General features: G+C 40.1%; 2 protein-coding genes across 6 annotated transcripts in view; one reads left to right on the forward strand and one right to left on the reverse strand.

Moving 5' to 3' along the window:
* gnrh2 (gonadotropin-releasing hormone 2) overlaps window positions 1-25,902 on the forward strand; it is a 278,332-nt gene that overhangs the window by 142,450 nt on the left and 109,980 nt on the right. The window lies entirely within an intron of this gene.
* Window positions 1-25,902, reverse strand: part of slc2a9l2 (solute carrier family 2 member 9, like 2) — a 144,152-nt gene that overhangs the window by 92,572 nt on the left and 25,678 nt on the right. For all 5 annotated transcript variants that reach the window (XR_012592145.1, XR_012592166.1, XM_074621764.1 and 2 more), the window contains 4 exons: window positions 22,555-22,715; window positions 21,678-21,802; window positions 19,252-19,397; window positions 265-397 (listed from right to left, as the gene is read on the reverse strand). Coding sequence is in view for 3 of the 5 variants with exons in the window: in XM_074621764.1 (XP_074477865.1) it covers window positions 265-397; window positions 19,252-19,397; window positions 21,678-21,802; window positions 22,555-22,715 (565 nt within the window). In the remaining 2 variants the exon portion in view is untranslated. The remainder of the gene's footprint in view (window positions 1-264; window positions 398-19,251; window positions 19,398-21,677; window positions 21,803-22,554; window positions 22,716-25,902) is intronic.

Below are 25,902 nucleotides of genomic sequence, written 5' to 3' on the forward strand. Positions count from 1 at the left end.
AAAAACTGAGCCAAAGTAATCTTGAATTACTGTAAAAGCCACAAATCTCAGCAATGGGAAAAGTAATCAATGAGACTCTGGTCTTGGTAAACAACTCTATCAATACCCTGCTGATATACTATGGTAATTAGTTCAATGGTACCTTGACACTCTCGCCCCTGTAGAATAATTTGTTTGGGGTTGGTGTACACTACAGACCAGGAAGTTGCTCTTAAAATACAAATGTATTCGAGACATGAAAGCCTTGTGCGGCGCAGACAATACCTCTTTCTGCTCCAGCCTCATCCTTCCTCTCTATCAGCAAGTAGCGAGGACTCTCGGGGAGGAAGGGCAGCACACACAGCTGCAGCACTGCCGGCACCGCCAGGAAGGCAAACAGGTAGCTCCACCTGTTTTCCTGCAGTCAGAACACCCACAAAAGAACTACATTAAAACTTCAGACATGGTTTATGATAAACAAAGAAGTAAAACGGATGCTCCATGGAACAAGTGGATGCACATCATACTCTCATTAAGAATTCCTGCAAGCAGTGATGATTATCATTTAAATGCAACATAACAATGAGTTTCAGTGCTTGTAGAAAATGTGGTATAGGCTTAAGGCAATGCTTTGGATGTGAAAGCTTACTGTAGTATAAGAGTTATGGTTTTCAAATGATGCATTTCTGTTTCCTTAAAGTAAGACAGATTGAAAAGTCTCTATGAGTTAAAGGCTGCATTAAATACTCAATAACAGTGTGTTATGCTGTGAATGCAAATGGTGAATTTGTGCAAAATATCTCTAAATAGCAATATTACTGAATAGATAGATTAGGGATGCCACAAGAACCGATACTTCGGTACCAAGTCGATGCCAAAATTCTGACGGTACTCATAGCTACCGCAGGTACCGTCAGTGCTCGAGACTGAGGTTGTCACGTCGTCCCCGGGTCGACAGAAAAAGTGTTTGGGACGCAGTAAACTCACTATCAACGCGTCCAGGGGACGCAACCAATTTTTTCCCTGATAATGCTGCATTGCGATTAACAAATCTGTGTTGAAATCGGCAGCTCAGCTCAGTGCAGGACTGTGCTGCTTACTGACTGCTAGCAGCTAATGTTTAACTAGCTCTCGTCATGCCAATTTCAACACGGGAGATGCCATACATTATGATGCTTTCAGGCTCTATTCAGTAAAAATTGGACAAAGGTAAATCCTAATATTGTCATGATGTGTACAAATTTAGCGAGAAACTGGAATAAATACAGTTATTTGAAGGAGGTGTTTTCACAGCAATATAAAATAGATAATAGAGAGGGAATTATGATCGGTTTAACTTCCTAACAAAAAACAGTAATAAACCATAATAAAGGAGTGTATGTTGAAGTACATGGGATTGATTGTTTCTCTTTTGTTTTTACAAAAATCATACAAAATCATAATTCTTGTTAAACAACTCTCACTATGGTTGGTCGCCACCGTAGATGAGCTTACAGTATGTTTACAACAGGGGACTGCTTTTAAGTGGCATCTCCTCTCTTGTCTTAGACGTGACTTTGGTCAAGGGTGTTGCTGCCTTAATGGATGTGATAAACTCAGGAATTGAGTTGGCTGTTTTCCCAGTCACTGACATGATGTGTGAAGTACAAAATGATCGGCTGATTATGAGGCCGATACAGAAAACATCTTCAAACTTAGAGTAGGAACTGTAGGCAACTGTGTTTTTTTTTGTTCCTGTCTATGTTATGGAGTGAATAAAGACTGCATGGGTGTAGAGAAGACAAATAGCCCAACACGAGTGCATTAGTATGGATGCTGTTATTCATCCAGGTTGTTGTCTCAGTTCCATTACACGGTGTTTTCTTCACAAAATGCCTCAGAGGCTAAATATTTATCAAAGACTGCTAGATTTATGGAAGCTGCTTTTAAACATGGTCTTTTTCTATGTTTTTCTGCAACAACAGCAGCAAAGAGCACTTGAGTCATTCAAGATAACCTTGGATTGTAAATCATCATTCCTGGAAAATACTATTGCCTGATTTTTGTTCTAGTTTAAAGTAGCATATCCTGTTTGATACAAAGTACCCCTCGAATGCAATCCCAGCAATGTAAGACATCTGACAAACAGTGTAGTCATCATCCTCCTGGGCTTATTATTAAAACTAAGAGCAGTGTGTTGTGTTGATGAAGGTCACCACCATCACATTTCATAAAGGATCTCTGACTTTTACACTCCAAAATCACACAGACATACTGCATGTATATGCCTCATATGAAGCGTAGCCCATTGGATAAAGATGACAGGATGCACAGGACCGCATATCTTGCAGATCTACACTCCATGATGTCACTTGAGCGAAAGGAGGGAAACAATAGAAGTGATGCAGACTGCGGAGAGGAGATGCCCTTTGGAGAGAAAATGTCAACTCTCAACTTATAAGACGTCTGTTGGGGATTCTCCTACTAACCTTTACTACGAGGGAAAAAAACTCTCATTAGACTGTAAAACTTTTTTAAAAAATGCAATTAACTTTTCTTTAATGACTCTGATGTATTCAGCCTGAGCTGTAAATTAACTTAAAGTCTGCAGCGCTTGTCCACCAAAATGTAATTACACTTTATTAAAAAGTAAAGTATGTGATATACTGTGCAGTGTAATGCACCATCCAACAGCGTGGCAGAAAAGATTTCAGCAGTCCCGCTGATTTAAAATTAAATATTGACACTGATATTGTTTCTCTATAAAGTTGTTATGTTGAATGTGTTAGCAAACTGTTGCTTATGTACACATCCAGCAGACATTGAGCAATATTATCATTTATTTGAAGTTGTATATCTTTCCACATGACAAATGTAAGTCCAATATTCTCTCTCCTTTTTGACTCCTGAGGGAAATATCTGGCTTTTTAGCAGCTAAATGCTTCACTATGTTCAGCTGGTTGCTAACTTTCTCTGTCTGCTGTAGCAGGGCAGGTAGTGTACAGAGTGTTTATCACAGCTGTTTCACTGAAAACAGCTGACCTGAGGAATCCATTGGTACAATGTCATACTTGAAAGTCGCACAATGGGCTAAATGACACTCCAAAGTTACGATAAATTATGGCTGGATGGATTAGCATGGCTATTCTCGAAGGGGTCCCTTGAGCTCTGACCCCAATATATGTGAATGAAAACGGGTCCTATGGGTACCCACGAGTCTCCTCTTTACAGACATGCCCACTTTATGATAATCACATGAAGTTTTGGGCAAAAACCATGCAGTTTTATGCATGCTGTACAAATGTGTTACAACAATGTGTTGAACATTTCTGCATACTGGGGTCCCTAAACAGTCTTGGAATTGCATAAATTGGGTATGAGTGGAAAGCCGAGACTCTTGTGGATCCAATGAGTCCAACTGAATGCCCGCACAGGCAGCCTGCGTTTTGGTTCGCTTGGAAACGATCCGAGACCCCCTCTCGCAAGTGGTCTGGGATCAGTTGTTTTGATTCGAACTCTTGCACCAGAGTTCGAATAAAACTGATTAAATGTTGGCTTTTGAAAGCGCCCTAAAAAATATAAATCTTGAAAAGAAGCTTCTCGATACTTTGAGGAAGAAAATGGGATGTAGGTCTTTTTTTTACCTCTGACTTATAAAACAGTCTTACACTGGTAACAGTCCAACAACTCTTCTCTACGATCCACTGTGCACTAAATCCTGGGTGAGCTGTGTAAATGTTTACATGCTGCTCTGAGCTGTGGGTCGTCTTATCCCAGCGGGAGACGAGAGTGGGCGCTTAGATTAGACCTCTCAGAGGCTCCTGTGACGCACAAAGAATTGAATTCATGTTCTACAAGCATTGATTTCTACGGTCCGTTGTATACAGTAAACATCTGAGAAGAAATCAATTTTTAACCTCTATATAATCTTCTGGTTCAATATAATACGGCACGCCGATGTTGACTGCACTCACAAACTGATTATTTCTATTCATGTCCGAAAAAAGAAAAAAAAACACACAAACACAGTTTCAGCCCCGTTTACAGTACAAACTAAAAGCACGCCTTGTGGTGTCTACCAATAGCTGTATTTAACTGGGGCAAGCTGGTTGAGCCAGGCCCCTGATCCCATCATCCCTAGTGATGAAACAAATCACAGCTAAGAGAGCCCTGCTGTGACCTGGAGTGATACTGGTTTACAGTAAACTAAACAAAGCAGACAAACAGTTTATTGCTGAATTCCACGAGCCTTGCAGTTTACTCCTTTCAGTTATCTCCTCTGAGAATGCACGAGGCTGCAGGGTGCAGACTGTCATCCTGTGATTGTACCACAGCAGAGGATGAAAAACAACTTTTTATCTCGAGCTGAGAGGGACGAAACCGAGGAACAAGTTGTGCTGCTGTTGCAGGGGGACCACCGTGAAGCCAGAGAGGGGGGTTAGTTTGGACAGGTAACCTCTCAGATAGAGGTAATGAAATTGTCAGGCGACCCACATCTCTGATGTATCCAATTATACAAGCTAATATTATTGTGTTGGGTCAGTCTTAATTACTTTACCTTTCCAGACCATTCCCCAAATGATAAATTAACCAGCTCCGTACGAATATTTACTAAGTTCGGTACAGGCAGCAACAGTTAATCGTTAATCTTTATTTCCATAGAGGGCGGGAAGATTTAATTGGCTGTCACTCACTGTTAGCTGGTTAGAGACAAATGCATGATGGATTACAAGATGATTTACAGGAAAAAGCCTTGAGATTACCTGCTATTTATATTTAAATGTTCTGTTATCCCAGAAGAGCAATTAAGTGGTTAGGAAAGTATAATAAGAACTTTTTTATCCATCCAGCAATACATATGGCTTACCAAATGATTTGGAACTTAAAAGTAAAAATAAATTGGCATCTTTTCTCTTTATACTTTGTTAAGGGTTGCACCGATACCGATACTGGATCGGATATCGGGCTGATGTCGATTCAAATTGCTGGATCGGATATCGGTGACCAACTCAATTTTATGTTTATATACAATATACATTATTCACTGCAATTTGAATTCCTGTTTAAGTTTTGACTAATTTGTTGCTGTATAAAAGAGGTTTACATTTGAGTTGTAATTCCTGTTAATTTTAAGATTTTCCTGGTGTATGATTTGTCATTTTAATAATAAAGAACAATTAAATAAATGTATATCTATGTATTTATTGATCACATTTTCCTTTACAAAGTGAGGAAAGCGAGGTTAAAGTCAAGCCTGATGTTACCTTATAAAGGAATGATCCCTGTCACTTCCACACAGTGAGGCTGTATGCCGCGTATTAATTAAACATTGGTATCGGATCAGTACTCGGTATCGGATGATACCCAAAGCCCGAAAAATCCCTACTTTGTTTCTGGTCATATCTCAGAAGTCTGTCCATTACCCGAAAGATTAATATTGCTCTGGAGTTATTATATGTCTGTAAAAAGTATAAACACAACACCCCTTCCACATTCAATTCTCACAAACTGAAGATCTTGTTGGTAAAATCCTCACGTCACCAGAATCTCAGCCATTTGGAATAATACATAGGTGGAGATCTGCCCGGATCAGAAGAAAAAGCCCATCATCCCTCTGCCTTTAGCTGTTTGTAATGAATGTCACCTCCACTACAAACCTATTTTCCTGATGCTCTGTCGACAGAGCAGATTGACAGCTGGCCCTTGCAGGCGTCCCATTCTAACAGTGTTTAAGCGGCGCTCCTTACAGTTTGGGGAACTGCTATTCCTCTAGGATTCACACCTTACAGGAGGGCTAATATGGAGTAAAGTGGCTATCATCGATATTTTTATAGAAACAATGTATCAATGTGAAAACAATGTGACAATGTGGAAGGGGTCGCTCGTAGCGATGATCCTACGGAGAATTACTCATCTGAACCTGCAGCTCCCCTCGGCTTTACAGTCTGGCCCACAATTATACTGTTTTGGTTCACTCTCGCAGCCTCAGTAGGCAGCTGTTTTCAGCAATAAAGCTCTAAAAACCCCACTGTGCAGCACGCTGTTTCCAGTCTTTGTGCAAACTAACTTCACATTTACCGTACAGACATTTGTGGTATTAATCTTCTTATCTCCCTCTTGGCATGAAAGTGTATAAGCGTATTTCAAAAAAAATTTAAACTACTCCTTTAATGTTATGTGACTGTACAAAACAATGACTTATATTTTTCCCTTTCTTCTAATTTAATCTTCAACAATGCCTGTATATGTTTGTCCTTCATGTGAGTTGTCAAGACGTGGGGTGTCTGACGCTTGCATTGGGACCACTTCTTTCACTATACTCTGCCGACAAATGAGCCTATACTGTGAATGTAGCTCTCAACTGCATAATTTAGTCCTGTCCGTCTACTTCTCTCTGATATTTCAGAACAATTACTCCAGAAATCCTCCATTATTTCCTTTTGAATATCTCTCACTGATATAGTTGAAAACTCCATATTGACACGCCAGATTCAAAAGCTCGACAGACATAGCAACATATCAGAAATTCAATCTGACCGAAATAAAGTGTTTCAGCGCTTCAACACTATCGGCAGAGTACCTTTACGATGAAGAGTCATGCTGCAAAAACACCGACTGCTCAGCTACTCTTGTTTCATCTCTTGTGTGTGGAGAGCTGACAGCATACAGTACATACACAGTACCTCCTGTAATATCAAAGTAATTTAGGATACCATATTACTCTGGCGTCTGAGACCCAGTGTGACAACCATCTAAATGCATTGCACTACAGGGACCATCCCCACATACAACCATCCATCGATTTTAGGTCATTTACGCCAGTAAATCTCAGCATGGGGTCCGTGGCACTCAAACGTTTTCAGATTCATTCATTTAAATCATCATGATTTAATTTTTTTTTTTACAAAGGGCATCATAGTTCAACAAATTATATTTACATTTTTAAATCTGCAGTGTAATTGTTCATAAATTATGTTCTAATCTCACAAATCTATAACTCTTTAGAATCTGCAAATGTGTTTAATACATGTGTAATATCTTTCTAGTGCATTTCTCTTGTGTTGTTCTTTCACATAACCAAGACTAGAAGTGTAAAAAAAAAATAGGCTATATGTCAAATTGTTCCAAGGGACATACATGTCTGTATATTCTTTATCTTGTAAGGGGTCCGTGGCTGAAAAAAATATTGAGAACCTCTGATTTAAGCCATAAGGTTCGATTTAGCCTGCCAGATGTTTGTAGAGAAAAATAATTGAAATTAATTTTTTTTTAAATGAAAAATTGCTATTAATGTTGTTTCACTTTTTTTGAAGTAAAAATGCTCTTTAAATATGTAGGATCCCTAATTATTAATTATTTTTCATAATCTGAGCACGGCAGGCAGGATGACACTGCAGGAAGTCAGTTTGGCGTGAGTGAGGTAAGAAAAAATAGAGAAGCAGAGACAGTTCCAGATAAAAGGCATTTCAATTCAAGGAACTTAGGATCCTAGTACCATTTTGCATCTTAACAATATACAATAGGTGTTTGCTTTTGGCCCGTGGCCCACCATTAAGTTTCTGTTTTGGCCCCCCAAAGGGAAAAAGATATAGATATAGAGATAAAGAAGGCACATTTTGAGTCTAACCTTACTGGTGTAAGCTGCATTTGAGGTGCATGCTGATGAGTTCAGTGTCTCAGGGGAGTTCAGTGACAGACTGGCAAAAGGCCTGTTCTTGCTGTAATGCTGAAATAAACATGTTTCCCTACAGGGAGAAGGTCAGTGAATAAGCATGAAGGTTAGAGTAATTATCATTTGTCAAAGCTTATCACCATTCTGCACCCCACAGAGTGACATCTTAGACCGCCTCCCATTAACAGAAGCTCCCACTGAGGGGCTCCAATCTCACGACCAAAGGCAAGCGAAGACCACGGCGGCATCATCGGACATCACAGATGTCCGTGAAGCGCGTTGTCCTGAAGGGTGTGACGGAGCTGACATGAATACATAACAGTGGCTGCGTGGAAGACTCTATACGATATTTATAAAGGTGGTCTGCAGGTCGAATTGATGGATGGGACAAGCCAATACTTATAAATTAAAAATGAGTACCAGCTTTGCTAGAAGCTCGGACACTAGGCCCGTGTGTAAATGTCAGCACAAAGTGACAGGAGGAAAATGAGATTGGTCAAATCCTTTGAGAAATGCAACCATCAACAAGGGGATTCACAGCTCAAGATATATTTTTGGTTTCAAGCAGCACTGATTTCTGCTTTATATATAATACTTCTGCTTAAATACACACAGACTATGTTAAATCATCATTTCGTTGTTTTGTTAGCAATGGTGGTGCATCTGTGTCGTGCTAAAAAGCTTGCCCTATACTGTTCATACTGTATATATCTTAGCTTTTTCCTATCCTCCACATTCTATATATTATACATATGGACATTACACTGCACGTTAATGCTTCTTTTGCACTTCTGGTTAGGTGCTAAGTGAATTTCGTTGTCCCTGTGCGATGACAATGAAGTTGAATCTGATCATCATCCATTGTTAAAAACACACCTTGGTTGGAAACCATTTTCCAAGATAGGCCTTTCTTTCCCTCCCTCAAATGAAGCCAAATTAAAAGGTGAATTAAATATTTACAGTATGGAGTGTGGGAATCAGTGGTGTCTGTAATAGTGTGTGTGTGTGTGTGTGTGTGTGTGTGGTGCATGAGTGGAAAAATATGTGTGTGCGGGTGTTGTAAAGGTGCATAAGAGACCTAAACTAACTGGGTGTTCCCAGCAGCTCTAATGATCACCTGCAGCGAGAGCAAAGACAGGTGAATCACACAGCACACCAGATGACACCACAGGGGTCATCACAAGTTGAACCGATTAAACTCTACCCAGCGGCCACGGCGTGTCGTTGCCTCAGTCACGGTGTGAAGGGGTACAATAAATTAGCTAGCATGGGGAGATGGCAGCCGAGCTGCTGCTGCTGATGAATCAGTTACCTGTTATCGACCTGTTATTATCCATTTCCCTCTCTGACTTGATAAATTAAAATTATGTGTATAGGATACACCAGGGTTATAGTTTTAATTAATGCAATTTTATAAAAATGTGTTTTGCATAAATGCCCAGCCGGGCAGTAAAATGTGTGTGTGTGTGTGGAAATGCTTCGCAAAGTGTTTGTGGGATTGACTTCGGACAGAGTTGAGCTATTATTATTTTCACATTATTGGTATGTATTACTAATTATAACCACCAGTTCTCTTATACATCCATGCCATTCTCACCTGAATAACACTAGGACTCTGGGACGGCCAAAAGGGAGCCTGACTAAAAATAACAACACAAAATCCAGTATATTATAAAAAATAAAAGGGAATTTACAACAGGTATATAACTATGTGCATGAATGTCTGTATTTGCCTGCAGGTAGACACATTCTACCACCAGCCTCGTGTTCACCCACTACAGCAGCTCCCCATGGAGAGACATCCACCTCTACATCATGTACAGTGAGAGCAGAGAGTCCACTAAGGCAGCACCTACTGACCCTGTCAGGTAAAGTGAGAACAGAGCTTGTCAGCAGAGATCCCACCGAGTTAAAAGAGGATTTTACTTTTCCTAAAAGAGAGGAAAGAGGAAACTAATAAATGGGGGGGGAAATGAAGAAAAGCTAGCTGATGCATTCTGAAAAAAACAAAATACTTTACTGCTTTTGCAGCAAGATCATCTCCCAGAAAAATTGATTTTGAATTTTTTCATTTGTGTGCAATATTTGTAATTAAAGTGTGGCCCTTAGGGCCCTGAACACATTACCGGTTGATTTGATTATTGATTTGTAAAATGTCATCACAGGTATTTGTTTTCTTTTGTGCGATACTTTTGAGTGCTGGTTATTCTTTCAGTTGCTTTAGTTTTTTGTCCATCATAGTATTTCGTTTAGGTAATTTAAGAAATATCATATTTATTATTTTTAAGTAATAAAGGATAGTGTGTGCTCTAAAGTAAGGTGTTTTAGTATAATTTTTGATTCACAGCACATTAGTGTGTGCGTGTGGGAAAGAAGGGGATCCTGAACAGATTTCGGCAAGAGCTCCAAAAATACTAGGGTGGGATGCATGTACTGTAACTCGCCTGGGTGAGTATTGACCTGATATGTGTAGCTGAGTGGTCTGGTGAGTGGTGATCGCGTAGGATCTGAGTGATGTCTCTGGTTTGTTTGGCAATGTGCTTCCTGTAGGTTTCCCAGTTTGCTTTTTGGTAGTTGTACCGTGGTTCCTGTGGCATGTGCTGGAGCGTGAGGGAGAAAGTAGCGAGGATGGTGGTCGCTGCCGATGTCGTAGTTGAAGTCCTGGAGTGTGGCTGAGAGGTCTGGTGATGAGAGTGCCAGGTCCAGTGTGTCCATGGTGGAGTATGCAGAGTGGATGTGAGTAGGTTCGTTGATATTGAGGATAGTGAGGTGGCTAGTGTCCAATATTTCTCTTAGAGCTATTCCTGATCTGTTTGTAGTGTTTCAGTTAAAATCCTTGTCCTTGGCATTAAAATCTCCCAGTATGAACACATTTCTGTTGTTATTGGTGATGATTTTGCTGGGTTTTTTCAGAGGGCTGTACTCCAGTGGGACAATATATTGATCAAATGAGAAGAGTGTGGATTTATTTTTATTATTATTATTTGCTAGTTCTTCTTGTGTGAGGTGTGATGGACGCCTGTGCCTAAGGGGATAGAACAGGACCTGCTTTAATGACAAGGTTGGCGGTTCGATCCCCGGCTCTTCCTGGTTGCATGTCGAGGTGTCCTTGAGCGAGACACTGAACCCCAAGTTGCTCGCCAGGCACTTTACAGCATCCCACTTCTCCTAAATGCTTAAGATGGGTTAAATTCAAAGGTCAAATTTTATGTATGTATGTATGTAAGTTTTGAAGTTAAGAAGGGTTTCTCTGTATTCCATGCCTTGTTTGATTAAATGTGCCACTTCGCCCTCATGGCCTTTAAAAAAACACCCGTTTTCATTTCATTTCTTTTCTGAGGAGGGTTTTGTAATTGAAGGTTACAGTGACCGGTTTTTTTCAGTCAGTTCGCTTTAATTTTTCCTTATTCCTCAGATGTTAATGTGTAAAAAGGTGGTAGCCATAAAAGAAGGTTAAAAGGATTAGATAAGTAAAAAAAACAAAACTAAAATAGGATCCCTGGGGTCCTGGGGGGTCAGTGGGATGTGGGAGTTGGGCGGGGGACTGGAACGTTGAATGATTTTTTGGTTGGGAGCTTCTTGGTGCCGTGGTTGTGAAGGCTAGGTAGGTGGGGCAATTATTTTGCAGATGGAGGGATGCTTGCCACCGCAGTTGGCATATTTGGAGGTGGTGGGCTGTTGTTGGTGATACGAAGTGCTTTGGTGGTAGTTATGCCTTGTTTTTCCAGCCACACCAGTTTCCCCTTGATAATCAGCTGTTTGGTTTGTCAGTGAGTGGGGGCTGGTGGGGCTTTACTTGTGCTGAAATGAGTCTTTGGACCAGGGGGAAGAAGGGTTGAGTGGGAGTGTATGTCGTATAATGGCGTGTTTCCACTCCATGGTACAGCTAACTCACTTTTGGAACCAGATCCTCCTTTTCTCTATGCCATGTTTCCATTGCAGATAGTAAACCGATGGTTTGCATCGGATCAGTTCTTCATAGATGGATTGGTTGGTGGTAAAGATGTCGTAATTGATGTTGTCTATGACCACTGGTATGAGTGAGGGTGTGATCTGTGTTCTTCTTCCTTTCGTGCTCTCTTCTGCTGAAATATTCACTGTATTTGTCCTTGTTTTGGTTGAAGGTCTCTGCAAAGGTGGCTGGATGGGGGGGTGCATGCATCAGGGTTGTGCTCATCAGTCCAATAGTGTTTTGCAGTTGTGGAATGAAGAGGGCAAGTGGAGTTGATATGAAGTTCTTATTGAGTTCCGTGAATAGTTGTTGGATTTTATTCAGTATTGTTGGTAGGATCTGGGTATCAGCAGAGGTGTTGGGTTGGGGAGTTACTGTTGCATTAGTGCTGGTGGTTGGATTGGTGATTGGAGAGGCGAGCGCTGGTGTTTCCTTTAGTGCTTTGGTCTCTTGTAGTTTGTGACTGTTCTTTTGTGGTGCAGTGGCTCCCCCTGGTGGCTATAGTGAATCCAGTTACTTGAGTTTTTTTTTGATAAAACGGTCTACTGAGGGTGATCGGTTTGGGATTTATTGGCTAGCTGCTCATGGGCGGTACAGACGTGGGTCTTTGGGGGGGTTGCGTAGGTGGTGGGTTGGGGCTGTCTGGTTTTCTGCTGGTTGTCTTGTAGTTGTTCCTGTTGTGATGTTTTTAGGTTTGGGGGAATGTGAGTGTTTTTTTGTGGTGGGTGTAGACTTTTCCTTCCATTGAATGTTTCCTTTTTGGTTTGTCTGGTGCAACTGCTGAGATCCAGATGTTCTGCATCTCCTCCTTTGATAGAGGTCTGATTGCCATTTTGGTTAGTGGGTGGTGTATGATTGTTTTGTATTTGAGAGTATGGAATAAGATAAAATAAAATAAATTGTGTGTGCGCGCGCAAGCAGCACCGCGCCCCTTTCACCAAAACCGTCTTGGTTTGTCTTTCCACTGGCCTCTTCCACCGTTCCAACAATATGGTTGAAATAAACTAATTGGTAGCCTTAGATGGGAAAACGTGCCGACCCTACATGTCGTTTTCCCCCACTGTGTCTCTCTCTGGAAAAATAATTGACTAATTCACAGTGATTGTCGAATAAAATTTTGCTTGGAAAGCACATCCATAAAATAAATAAAGATGAAAAGCTGCTAGTCCGTTCTCCTGCTCTACTCAATCCATTGTCATGTTCTGTGTCTGTTTCGCAGGTGACTCAAACTCAGTCACACTCAATCTCTCTCTCCTCTGAACATGTTCTTATAACTGAATGTGAATGTCAAGAGTCAACAATGAAAGGAAATCCACAGCTTTAAATGTGCAATACTGTGTTGCACACATGTTACTGTATAAAGTATAAGCCCCAAACAAAACAGGATGCAATGCAATGCAATCTAGTTGTTTGTTTGCATATGATAACATATTTCAAAGCCACAAATTACACAGAAAAATCCAGATGCTGCCGGCTACAGTCCCCTGCCGTCTTGTCTCAGTAGGTGTGCAGAAACAGCTGTTGTTGTGGTTAATGTACAAATCATTCACATAATTCACAACTGAGAAGTACAGAAGGTATTCTATCTTCTTAAACCCAGTGCTTTTTATAAGCATTACTTTATTGTCTGTCATTTTTATAACAAAACGCTTATGGAAGACATGTTAGCAAACCAGTTTGTGTTCCATGAGCGAAAGAAGCAGTTTTCCAATCTGTCTGTGGGTTTTACTACTATACACCACCAACACAACAAGTTCAATCTAATAACAGACCTCCAGCTAAACCAGGCATTTGCTGATGTTGAGAATGTTATCTGGTACCTTCCACACACACTGACTGAATATTGTGTTGATATGGTATGTGAATGAAATAGCTTAACGCTAAAATATTTGATTTCTTTTCTTATTTATGGTTCTTTTACTAGTTGTAAGGCATTCTCCTCCTTACATTGTCATGGTAACGTGTGCTATATCAGCCAAATCTACAACAATAACAGCCAGGTAATTTCAACCACCTCATCATCTACCTTTAATTAGAGAACACAAAAATGTAATTGTTAAATATAGCAGTAGTTTCTGATTTTATCAGAGCAATTAAAAGCCCTCTAAACTCTTTCATTTACTGACTTTAATTTTGAACAATTAGGAAGGTATATCAAGTATTCATAGTTAGATTATGTATATTTCTATTATTGTCAGTTTGGCACCCAATGTCCACGGTTTGATGGGATAATTAGCTTCCAAACAGTTTACTCGTATTTACAACTTCAGTACTCGGAAGCCGCTATTGCCACTGATTTATGTGTGATATTTCTATCAGATTGTTGTAATCCATACATTTGGCCTAAGCCTAAAAGAACAGCACACATCCGCCAAAAGATATAAGTGCATGCTTTGAATTTGGGAAAACAATTTAGAGGAAATACATTCAGTCATTATTTTGTTTAATACAGTGGCTAAAGTAGGCAGTGAGCTTAAGTCAACAGAATATGCCAGGAGTGGAGGGCTTTATATTATTGGCTTTCTGTTCACATTACACAACGGAATTTGGCTTTCAAAGCATTAAGTGCCTTAGGCTAATGTCTGTTTTCATCCCTAAAAGATAAACGGAAAATCTAGCACATGAATAATCAATTGTATAGATGAAGTCTGGATCCCTGTCGCGAAAATGCCTCCGCAGTGGGCCGAGTCAACATTGCTAAAGCTGTGGGCATTGAGGAGGATAACGTTCCCTCTAGGGTAAACAAGGTGTGATTGATAATTCCTGCTGCACTCTTATTGAAACAAGGGACATATAGAACTAATCAGATACTCCGCAGGGTAAAAAAAACGTGACTATATTGCTGAAGTGGCTGAGGAGGACACACGCTGCTCATTTGAAAAGTGATGGGGAATTATTAAGTGCGAGTGGAGGAGTCTGTCTTTCTTCTCCGGCACAATCTGACACCGAAATGAAAAGATCTGCCGGACTGTAGCTGCAAAGTTGAAGAAGTCTGCCACTCATCCACGAGGCTTCATCGGCTTCATCGGCTCTTGACATTTAAACCTAATCACACCTTGACCGCTGAGACTGTTAAGATCGCGTAGCAGACGTGCCAGTCGCAAGAGTTATAAGAATTGAGGTGCAAATTGGTGTGAAACCGAGGGTAAATCAGGAAGGCATTGTAGCTAGCTGATTAGAGATGACGGACACGTCGGCCATCCCAGGCTGTACTGGAGAAATGCAAAGGAACTGATGCTATAGCAGAGATGTAAGCAGCATCCGTTGGCAGCAGCGTGCCAGCAGAAGACAGGGAGGAAGAAAAGCCAGCCAACAGGGACGGAACAGGCTCCCAATTCCCCAAATAATCCGACTGTATACCTAACTGATAATATATTCACTTTTTTATCCCCATCCTTCCCGAAGGCTCAGGTGTTCCTGTGCCTTAAAAAAATTCAGTTTGCAATTTATGTTTTGACATTAAGCTTTCTAACATCCAGCGTGATTTAAGGAAGAATCTGAAATTTGATATTAACTTGTGCAGAAAATGTACCTTTTATTACAAATGATTCAATTATTATTGATTTCTGATTTGCTATAACTCAAGTCTCCTAAAATTGAAGTTTCTAAGTTGACTGTATACTCGGGCTGTCAATCGATTAAAATAGTTAAACACAATTAGGTGCATGATTGTCCATAGTTAATCGCAAATTATACCTTAAAGGGAGATTTGTCAAGTAAAACACGGGAGTGGGTAAATATTCTTGCTTTATGCAAATGTATGTATATATTTATCATTGGAAATCAATTAACAACACAAAACAACGACATATTGTCCAGAAAACCCTCACAGGTACTGCATTTAGCATAAAAAATATGCTCAAATCATAACATGGCAAACTGCAGCCCAACAGGCAACAACAGCTGTCAGTGTGTCAGTGTGCTGACTTGACTATGACTTGCCCCAAACTGCATGTGATTATCATAAAGTGGGCATGTCTGTAAAGGGGAGACTCGTGGGTACCCATAGAACCCATTTTCATTCATATATCTTGAGGTCAGAGGTCAAGGGACCACTTTGAAAATGTACATGACCGTTTTTCCTCACCAAAATTTAGCCAAAGTTTGGAGCATCATTTAATCTCCTTCGCGACAAGCTTGTATGACATGATTGGTACCGATGGATTTCTTAGGTTTTTCAGTTTCATATGATGCCAATATCATATATTCAGTAGAGATGAATAAAAAAATGCAAGTTGCATTAATGCATTAAAGAAATTAGTGGTGTTAAAACTAATTATTATCGCGTTAACTTTGACAGCCCTACTGTATACTTTTCAATATAATTCACTATCCACTTTTTAACTTGATCCCAAAAAAATGTACATCAGATGCGAGACTGATTCCCCATCATCATTACAAAATCTAAACAAGCTGGTTTGTGTAAATGGGTAAGAATTTATATGTATTCGTATTATACGTATGGAGACATCTAAGGTTGATGACAGATCTCTACTATATGGGTGGCACACTAGTTGTTGTCCTGGTTTTTTAGCTGTAGTATTTTTCCAGCTCTTAGATATTGATGCAATAATTTTATTATATTCTAGTGGTGTGCATACTTGACCATAAACTTAGAATAGTTTTTGGAAGGTCATGATTTTGCTATTACTATTAAACAATATTATTTGTTGTAAGATATTGTCTAGTTTGTCTGAGGGGGATGATTCTGATACTGCTACTGTGTTATGGCGTCGTCCATAAATGCAGACAATCTGGGAAATAAGTCATTTTTTAAACTGGTTAAAGTAACTTTACATTTAAAGTCTTTAATTTGCACATTGGGGTGGATGCTCTTGAATAATCTTGATTTTGGTGTAATTTTGGCAAGACAGATTTTAAAGAATAATTGAAACCTTTTAGGCTTCAAAGTGTCATGCCTCCCTCTTCAGATGAATTATATATAAGTATGCTCTTTTGATTTTATCTGGTTAATTATTACATATAAATTGTTCACTTAAAAAGACAAAAATCTTCTGAAGGAGTCAGTAAGGACTTTAATATATTTATTATAATATGTAATTATATATATATCAGATGTAATCTGTGGGGTAAATAGGGATATTTTTAAGGCTTTTCCCATATAAACGTATACTGTAGGTCATTTCAGATCCAGCCTCTCCCTTCTGCCCTGCAGTAACTCCTTACCCACCTTTTCCACCACCGGACCTTGCCCTCATCGGCCCTGCAGTACTCATATCAGCCCCTTTTACCCAGTCAACTGCTACCTTGTCAATGTTGTTCATGCCTTTGCTTTCCAGTCATCTGTAGCTGAACCCTAACCCTGAACCTGTACCAGTTTTACCTTGTTACCCGTTACCGGAATTTTGACCTGTTTTCCTGGAAATGTATTAAATAAATTACCAGCTATTGGGAAGTAGCGGAATATAATCATTAAATAATGTTTATAATCAAGTAATTTTCGATATATTTTGAAGTAAATTTTTGGATAATTTGGCATTAATTCCGAAGAAATTTCAAATAGGTTACTTGCTAATTATCACCTAATTACCATGAAATTTGCGGACCCGTAAAATGAAGTGTTAAATACCTGAAAAAATGTTCAGATGTTAATTTCGGCCGCATCGTTGGGAAGAAAGGGTCAGTACTGGTACATGAGTGGTGTGATTTTTCTACTTTTTTATGGAAAGTTTGAATTGATTTTTCTTCATAGATACGTTCTAGTTCTAGTAATATGATGTTTTTGTATCATATTTATCACCTATAAGCCTAGACAATTGATCAGTTTCCTGTGTTAACTGCTGTTAATCCTCCTTTACCTGTACTGAATACAGTGACGTCTCGGAGCATCCCAAACTACTAGAGAGTTTACTGTTCCTTCATTTCACTGAAAAAAGTCCTCAGTGAAGATCTTTGTGGCTTCAATGAAAAGCTTGTCCTCTCAGAGTAATTGATTTAATTTCCAGTATCCGGGGCCTCTCTTATGGTCAGAGGTAATCATATTTATTCCAATAACGGTATGATCTGAATGCATTTTATTAGTAATTATGACTTTGGTTATTTGAGTGATCAGTTTAAAGGAAACCAAAAAGTAGTCTAAACGTGTCTGGTTTAATCTTCACTAAGTATATCTTATCCATATTATCTAATGAAGCCATGAACGTTTTAATTATTTTGTAATCCTCTCCTGTCCATTTTATTATCTGAAACTGTATTAAAGTCAGACTTCCTGTGTTTGATTTTCTATTATGCGCCATACATTTGTGGAGTGTTTTTTTTTACTTTATTTATTTGGACTCGTGTGACCTCAAGGTTTGAGGATAAAATGCCACGGACTTCCCAGCAATGAACTTCTGCAAAAGCTTGTTTTCATGTTGGGGGTTTTCGACTCGTCATTCTCCTTCCTGACTAAATGAGATGAATCTACATAGATTTACCCATTTGCCTAAATGGATGTGCTACGGCTCTTCAATGTGTGAACTACTCTTGGCATTTCTCTTGAATAAAATAAGTACCCTTTACCCTTTACCCTTTACTGCAAGGGTCCAATGCAGTCCTCCTTTAAATGTCACTCCACACAATTCATGCACCTCTGACCACACCCAGCAATACTAAGCATTGCAATGTGTTGAAAAATGTTTGGGGTGGGGATACAGTGTGCAACAAGGTAATTCTTTTTTTATCTGCTACAGTGGCAAAAGCAGGATCCTTTGCATCAACATCCTACACCATGGATAAACAACCTGTTCCCCTACACCACGTTTATTCATTTTTAAGTCAACTGAAATTATTAAATGAATCCCTTTTATGTTATAGAAACGGAGGAAAAAACATCTGGAGATATATCACTAATCTTATTCCTACCTATTACTTATACTGAATGTTTGTTTTCTCTTGGCAGAAAGGGTGGAACAAGTGACAACATATCTAGTACTACGACTAATCAATACAAATTGCCTACTAACAGCATCCACAATGGCTGAATGCTGGAGGCAAAGCAGAACGGCATTAATATGCAGCTCATACACGACTGTTAGATGATGGCTCCAGAGCAAATGTGCTAAATGCGAGATTGGGAGCATTTCTATTGCATCTACACGGATCTCAACAGCAACAGCTGAGCCGGCAGCTCGTAGCTAACGGTGCTAACAGTGAAAACAACGACAACAGTGCTCACAGAGCTAACAGTGAGTAACCTTCAGTCGGGATGGCGTTATCAGCTGTAACCTCTGTACGAGAGCAGTGCAGAGCGGCCAGTGGGGCACGCTCACATGCACTAAAAGCACACACAGTCGACCCGGATATGTCAACAAAGCAGAGAGAAACTCTGATTACAACACACACAGAGGGAGGGTGACTTCATCCTCTGCTCAGGTAGACATTACTCATCTACATCTTTACATAGCTAATAGTTGTTTGCTGCTATATTAATGCTCTTCTGGATATCATATTTAGCACCTTTAAAGTCAAGAGAAAAAGCACTAAATTCTCTCATGACATACAAAGTCAAATCTTTTCCTGTGCTCCACCCAGGCTCCACTTTGTAATCCAGGGATAGAGAAGATTGCACAAAGCTTAATCTACATATGTATATTATATACATGTAGGGTACCATCACAAATAATAGTTCCATATGTTCCTACAGTCTACAATCTCTAACAACACTGACCTGACCCAGCAGCTCGGGCAGCCCAAGCACTTGTCCCGTGAACACTCCCAAGCAGATCAGGATGGAGTTGAACTGGCCGACGGAACCTCGGACATGTCTTGGCGTAATTTCTCCCAGGTACATGGGGAGGGCGCTGAGAGCTACACCTGTTTAAAAAAACAACATATTAAAATCTTAATATGAAAAGGACAAAAGGCAGATCCATGTTTAACGTGACACATAACCGACCTAAACACTATTTTTTGAATGCGATACCACTCCCTCACCGCCGAGTGGAAAAACATATACAACATGATACCAGGAGAAAGTATCCCTCCATGTTTCTTTTAAAACACTTGAAAGCGTATGTCTGAATTGCTTCTCAATCTGTACCTTAATCTGTATCGTCTTTCTACAGAACATCCAGCAACATTTGAGCTGAACTCACTTGAATTGTGTAGCAATGTTACGGGTACTCACAGAGACGGCCTTGTGAATTAGAAATGGTCAGTTTTGGTCGAACATTTAATCCTTAGACAGCTTTTTGCACAAATCAGTTTCCACGGTTTAGAAATTGCGATCGTGCTCTGCAGAGAATAAGTATAATTCTTTAGGTAACACACATCGGTCCTGAGCTGGATGTTGTTCCTGAACCCTTTAACATTAAGACCCTCAGACTTACTTTAGGATGTAAGCACTGTAGCACTCATTTTCCCCAAATAAGAGGCTTGTCAGGAGGAGGTAAGTGATTATCAGACTTTCAAAATCACCTGGTTTGAGTCAAGCCGCTGTCTGGCAATTTTTGGTAACTAGAATTTGATCAACGGAAATTTATGTCCGCAGGTGATGTAACCCACAATCACAGGGATGAGGAGCACTGATGTTAAGCTCTTCCTCCATGATTGGAGACGTTCTCTCAGAAGGGAGAGTCCGACCTGTAATCAAAGTCTCACTGACAGCTCACTGATCATCAGTGCATTCAAGTTTGTCAAGTAAAACCCCTTTGATATATCTGCCAATTCCCATAGATGTTTGTTTTTCCTCAGGGTGGGGTTACACCATAAGCTTCTTATCACTTAAATGAAGTAAACGTTTTGATCTCATTTGAAGCTTTTTTTTAAGTTGACTGTTTCTTTAAGGCAGTACTCAGCAATATAGATCAATGTGCGTTCATATGTTTGGAAGCTGCTAGATCGTAGAAAGTGAACTCCGTTTTATGGTAAAGATGGTAAACCAACTTCATATCTAAGTTTTGGGAACTTTAGTAAGTGGCATTCTTGGGAAAACGAGTACAATGAGTACCATTGTGCAACTTTTGATTATAACACAGTCCAATATGCTGTCCAACATCTGTACTTGACTCGGGCCTTGAAAATGGTCACTGAAAATGGAGAAAATGGATATTTTGTAGAACTCGGCAAGGGTGAAGATTTTTGGAAACTCCGTTTTCAGAGACAGGGAAAAATTTGTTTTTTGACTTGTAACGTCAGAGTGTTTGCTAAAGTTTGGATCGATTTCTGTTTTTGCCGGTCCGCTCCAGTCCAGCGTATGAGCTTACACCGGTTTGATTTTATGCCAACCGGCTGAACCGGTATTTGTCACTATGACACATTCTGGCAAAATAAAAAGTAGCGCACACCTGCGATCTGTGCCAACGACGTCACAGCGCTAAATCCAGCTTGTATTAGTAATAATATGACAACGTGATTTACATAATATAAACAGACTTACGGACTCATTAGTATCTGACAGGCCGTGAGCATCTGCTGAGCCGAGGACGGTGACTTCGACATAACACCGGCAACATGACGGAGATCAAATATCAGTAGAGGGGGGGAGAGGGGAAGAGGCGCACATTGTGTTTGTTTACTAGGTAGTTTGTGTGTTTTTTGGAGTGACAAGACAACACAGGCTTCCGTCAGCAAGCGTATTACAATCCCAGCAGCCCGTAACATTAGCGAGTGTGCAGTCAAGAGAGAGAGAGGGAGAGAGCGAGCGTGTGACTGACGGTGAGTATGAAGTTATCAGTAACGTTATAGCTGTGACTGCAGCAGCGCAGTGTGTGTACGGTTCAGGCTCATGGTGAACAAATGCTACAACTCATCAAGACCCGATCCAAGCTCTTGTTTCTTGCTTGACCCCTGCTGATTAAAGTGAAGGGGGTTAGCCCCGAAGCTAGCAACACAGACCTCCCACCGGTGTGTGTGTGTGTGTGTGTGTGTGTGTGTGTGTGTGTGTGTGTGTGTGTGGCCCAACCTGCCGACGCTGACAGAACTTCACTTGAGATTTTTTTTTAAACTGTACCTGTGTACGTGTGGACTAGGCCTTACACTATTACATTTACATTTTACTCTCTCTCTCTACCATGTAGTAGTTTGCTCCACACTAACCTCCATACACTGCCTGGTGAGTGATGAGTATATAAAACTAGTAAATTCAACACTTACCAGAGTCCACCCCGATTATGAACCGGCCAATGATGAGCATCTCAAAGGATTTGGCACTTTCGCCGAAAGTCAGCAGCACAGCAGCTATTAGAGCGAAGATGTTATTCAACAGCAAGGTTCCCTTTCTAGAAGTGTCAAGAAGAGAATATGGTTGTAAAAAGAGAGAAACATCACATATAGGCGCAGGTTCAAATGATCCGACACAAATGTAATTTCTTCATAAAGATAATTTTATCTTATTAATAAAACTTTATTTACATAGCGCTGCAGATAAAAAACAAAACACCGGGGGATAAAATAAAGTAAAAAAAAAATGTGAAATGGCAAGAGTGGAATGATAAAACCCGACAACATATTAAATGTTCATAAATGCTTTCCTATTTAAGGAAGTTTTAAGAAGAGGCATTTCAACAAGGTGTTTTGGAGCAAAACCTAGCGAAGGTTAATAGAGCCTTTATAAAGAAAATAATAATAATAATTAAGAGTGGCATTGATGGCTTCAAGAGGATAAAGAAGGAGTTGCGGTGAACTATCCTTCACACACAGCTAAGCAGAAAAATCTATGTGTATTCTCCAAAGGAGGCTGCTCATCATCTTTTGGGTGGCTTTATATCTGAGGGAAATCGATGAATGTATGATAGCCCTCAGGGCAGAAGTATTATATACCAAATTAATCATTATGTGATGAACACAGGTCTTTCAGAGGACCTGAAGGCCGGTCTGAATCTGAGACTCAAAATAATGGTGCATTCAGGCGGCAGCAATTAGCAAGCCAGAGCGGCACACACACACACTGTGACTCACATGAACTAACCGGCTACATACTTCTGTGTTACATGAACGAGACTTGATTAGAAGTGCAAGTGAGTCAACTCACCTTCCCAGTACTTTGAGTATTACGGAGACGGACACCGCTCCGAGAAGGCCTCCGATAGAGAATATGGACACTGTGATGGACCAGAAGAGGGTGGCCGTCTCTGCTCCAAGAGGCTCTCCATATCTCTCAATCCACGTCTTATTGTAGAAAGCTTGAATGAACTGCAATACAAGAGAGACACGGGAGACCAATTGATAATCCATTTGAAAGGTAAATTATTACACTGTTCCCATTTTTCATTCAAATTTAAAGGCAAAACCCACAATCCAAATGTAACTAAAAGGCAGTTCCACTATGACAACGCAAAAATTAAGTATTTCTGTTCTTCCGTCGGCCATCTTTGTTTTGAGAAATTTGTGTTGCACTTACAACGGCTGGCCAGCGGGTGGCAGTGTATGGGATGACGCACTATAGTGTCCGCTGTGGTTGCTGATGTGCAATCAAAGAATATATTGCTAAGAAGTGGAAGTCAATTGTTTGTTCCATTAATTGCAACATCAGCGCCCGGCATCAAAGCTACCCCTCCGCCATTTCGGACTGAAAGCGACTACCGGATGCCAGTAAAACGTACGCCTACAAAGTGCCATTGAAGAGTAAAACAATATTATTTATATTCTATTGTCATATATTTAATGTCTCTACTGAAATGGCCTGTGTTGAACAATAAAATATTTTAAATATGCATACTACTATAACTATTTACTTACTTACTTATTCATTAAACTTTTTTGTCCGGCCGCTTCCCAGGGGAGCATAAAGTGAGTGATGGACATAAATGGAAATTAGAAAAATCCAGCTCAGACGTTTTCATGTCAAGGAATCAGACAACAGACCATGGATGTATAAGAGGTTAGTAAATAGCCTAACGTTACAATTCTGTTCATTTTGTGCGTGCTACTACTGACCAATAGCCGGTTGTTTGGGAACAGAGACGTTAATACATCCACCACGGTACAGGCTTTACAGCACACAGCCCATGGGTATTATAAGATAATAAAAGTGATGAATTACAGCCAATATATCCATTATTACAGCCACATACAGCTAACAGGAACCGGATATGTCATATGAGCTTGCAAGGTAGTTCAGACCTACATGTATGGGTCTGATGCAAGTTCATTATGTTGAGGAAATTAACTCTGGATTACGCTATTAGTGAACAGTTTACATCTTTATGGACATAATGATTTACATGAGGACTATTTAAGTGTTGGTACCGGGAAGTTGATTTAGCTAAAAAAAAAAGTTATCCATGGACTCATTGGCATTTTCAGTCCAAAATGGCGAAAGCGCTACCGCAGCACCTTCTAACAACTATTGTCAAAAAAGCACCGGAGTTTCTCCTCTTTGCTTCTATACTCTTTGACTATACCATCAAAACCTACAAGAAAACTGCTTTTAAACAGCTGTCCACTGTAGTGACCACTATGTGTCCACTATGCTGTTTAACGTTATAATAAATCCTTATCAAGGCATGATGATGTATCACAGATGTGTTTCATAAACTTAACTGCAAAAACAGTAACAGTAACATGTAACCCCAGAGAGCAAACTGAGTGACTGCATTAAATGAATGGATTAAAGTAAAGCTTCAAGCTTCATCGAACACGGTGTCTCATCCAAGCAATAAGCTTTGACTGAAGTGTCCTTTTTTATGGGAGAATTTGTCAGCTCTAAAGAATACGACACATAATGGCCTTGCATTTTTCTTTAATCTTGCATTTCACATTTGAGACCCATGTTATATAGTATTTGGTGGCAGCTCAGGGTTATGAAATGAAAATATCATGAATTATCGTAGCACCAAACAAAATTCAAACAGTATCCTTGTAAACCTATAGTGGTAAAAGGCTGACGCACAGCACTGAAAGCACAGGTGGCACGGGTTACGGTCATTTCCGCTGTGTGCTATAGCTCTCAGGTGTGGTATGTCCTTGCAGACGTCAGGCAGAACAGCTGTGAGTGCCTCGCTTGTGTAACATTAGACTGAAAAGTTACTCTTGATGTGACGTTGATGTGACTTCTGAAAACACCACTATCACCCGTCACCTCATTTTTTCATTGCAGTTCATTCAGCCAAGTCACATGGAGAAGATTAATAATTACCCAGGATGTGACTTTGTCACTCCATGCAAACATGCACCAAGCTCAGTCAGTAATGAGTTCAGCCAAAAGTCTCTGGCGATCAGAGTGCATCATAATCCAATGAAAAACACATGTTAAAATTGCATACTTTTTTGACTGAAATAACTGAACTAATTTTTTTTCACTGTAATGTGAATTGTCCATGCCACATTAAAATCACAACACAGAAAACAAAGTGAAGAGGTGCATAATGTATTTCACAGAGTGGCATTGACCTGTTTTTTTCATTCATGCCAAAATGAAAAAGAATCAACTGTCCAATCACGACTCGGGGTGGGGCTTTGTGCAGATATTATCATGGTTGTGTCTAGAAGGGAACCCGCAAACTGCGAAATCTGATCTGAGATCTGCAAAAAGTCTCGCGAGACTCGCTGCAAGTGGCGTAAATATCGACGCTGCAACCGGTCAAGAAGCCGTCATGGCCCAAAAATCCCATTCCTACACCGTGTCCACACTGAATCCATTATATACACCAGCTATTCTCAACCACTGGGCCGGGGCTCACCGGTGAGCCTCAGAGCGCCATCTAGTGGGCCGCGAAGGTACTTCAAATGGTTAGATTAACCTCTTCAAAATCTGATGGACGCTATTCTGTCTTTTGGAGGTTGTAGCGGGCTCAGTTTTGAAGCTGGAGTTTACAGTATATACTGGTATTATGGAACTAGAAAATCTAAGGAATCCATTGGTCACCATGTCATGCTAGCTTGTCAGGAAGAGCTTGAAAATAACGCTCCAAAGTTACGCTAAATTTTGGCAAAGAAAAACTGGTATGGCCATTTTCAAAGGGCTTCCCTTGACCTCTGACCTCAAGATATGTGAATGTAAATGGATTCAATGGGTACCCACGAGTCTCCACTTTACAGACATAATGTTCTCGGATGCAGTGACACAAAATGGAGTGTTTTTTTTGGAACTAAAAACTGATGTTGGAGACAACCCTGCTCCAGTAAACTCCACAGTGTGTTGTGAGGAAATATGACCCTGAATACTTTGGATTCATAACGGCAGGAAGTGATGGGTGAGGATAAGCTGAATATTTGTGTGGGTTATTACACCTGACAGTGGCATAACACATATTTATTATTTTTAGCCCAGTTTGTCATTTATTTGGGAAGGTGGTCCTTGGAAATAGTTTATTAATCAGAAGTGGGCTTCAAGTTACAAAAGGTCGAGAACCCCTGATATACACTGTTGTTACGTCAT

This window comes from Sebastes fasciatus, chromosome 1, assembly GCF_043250625.1.
Source record: "Sebastes fasciatus isolate fSebFas1 chromosome 1, fSebFas1.pri, whole genome shotgun sequence".
NCBI classification, from domain to species: domain Eukaryota; kingdom Metazoa; phylum Chordata; class Actinopteri; order Perciformes; family Sebastidae; genus Sebastes; species Sebastes fasciatus.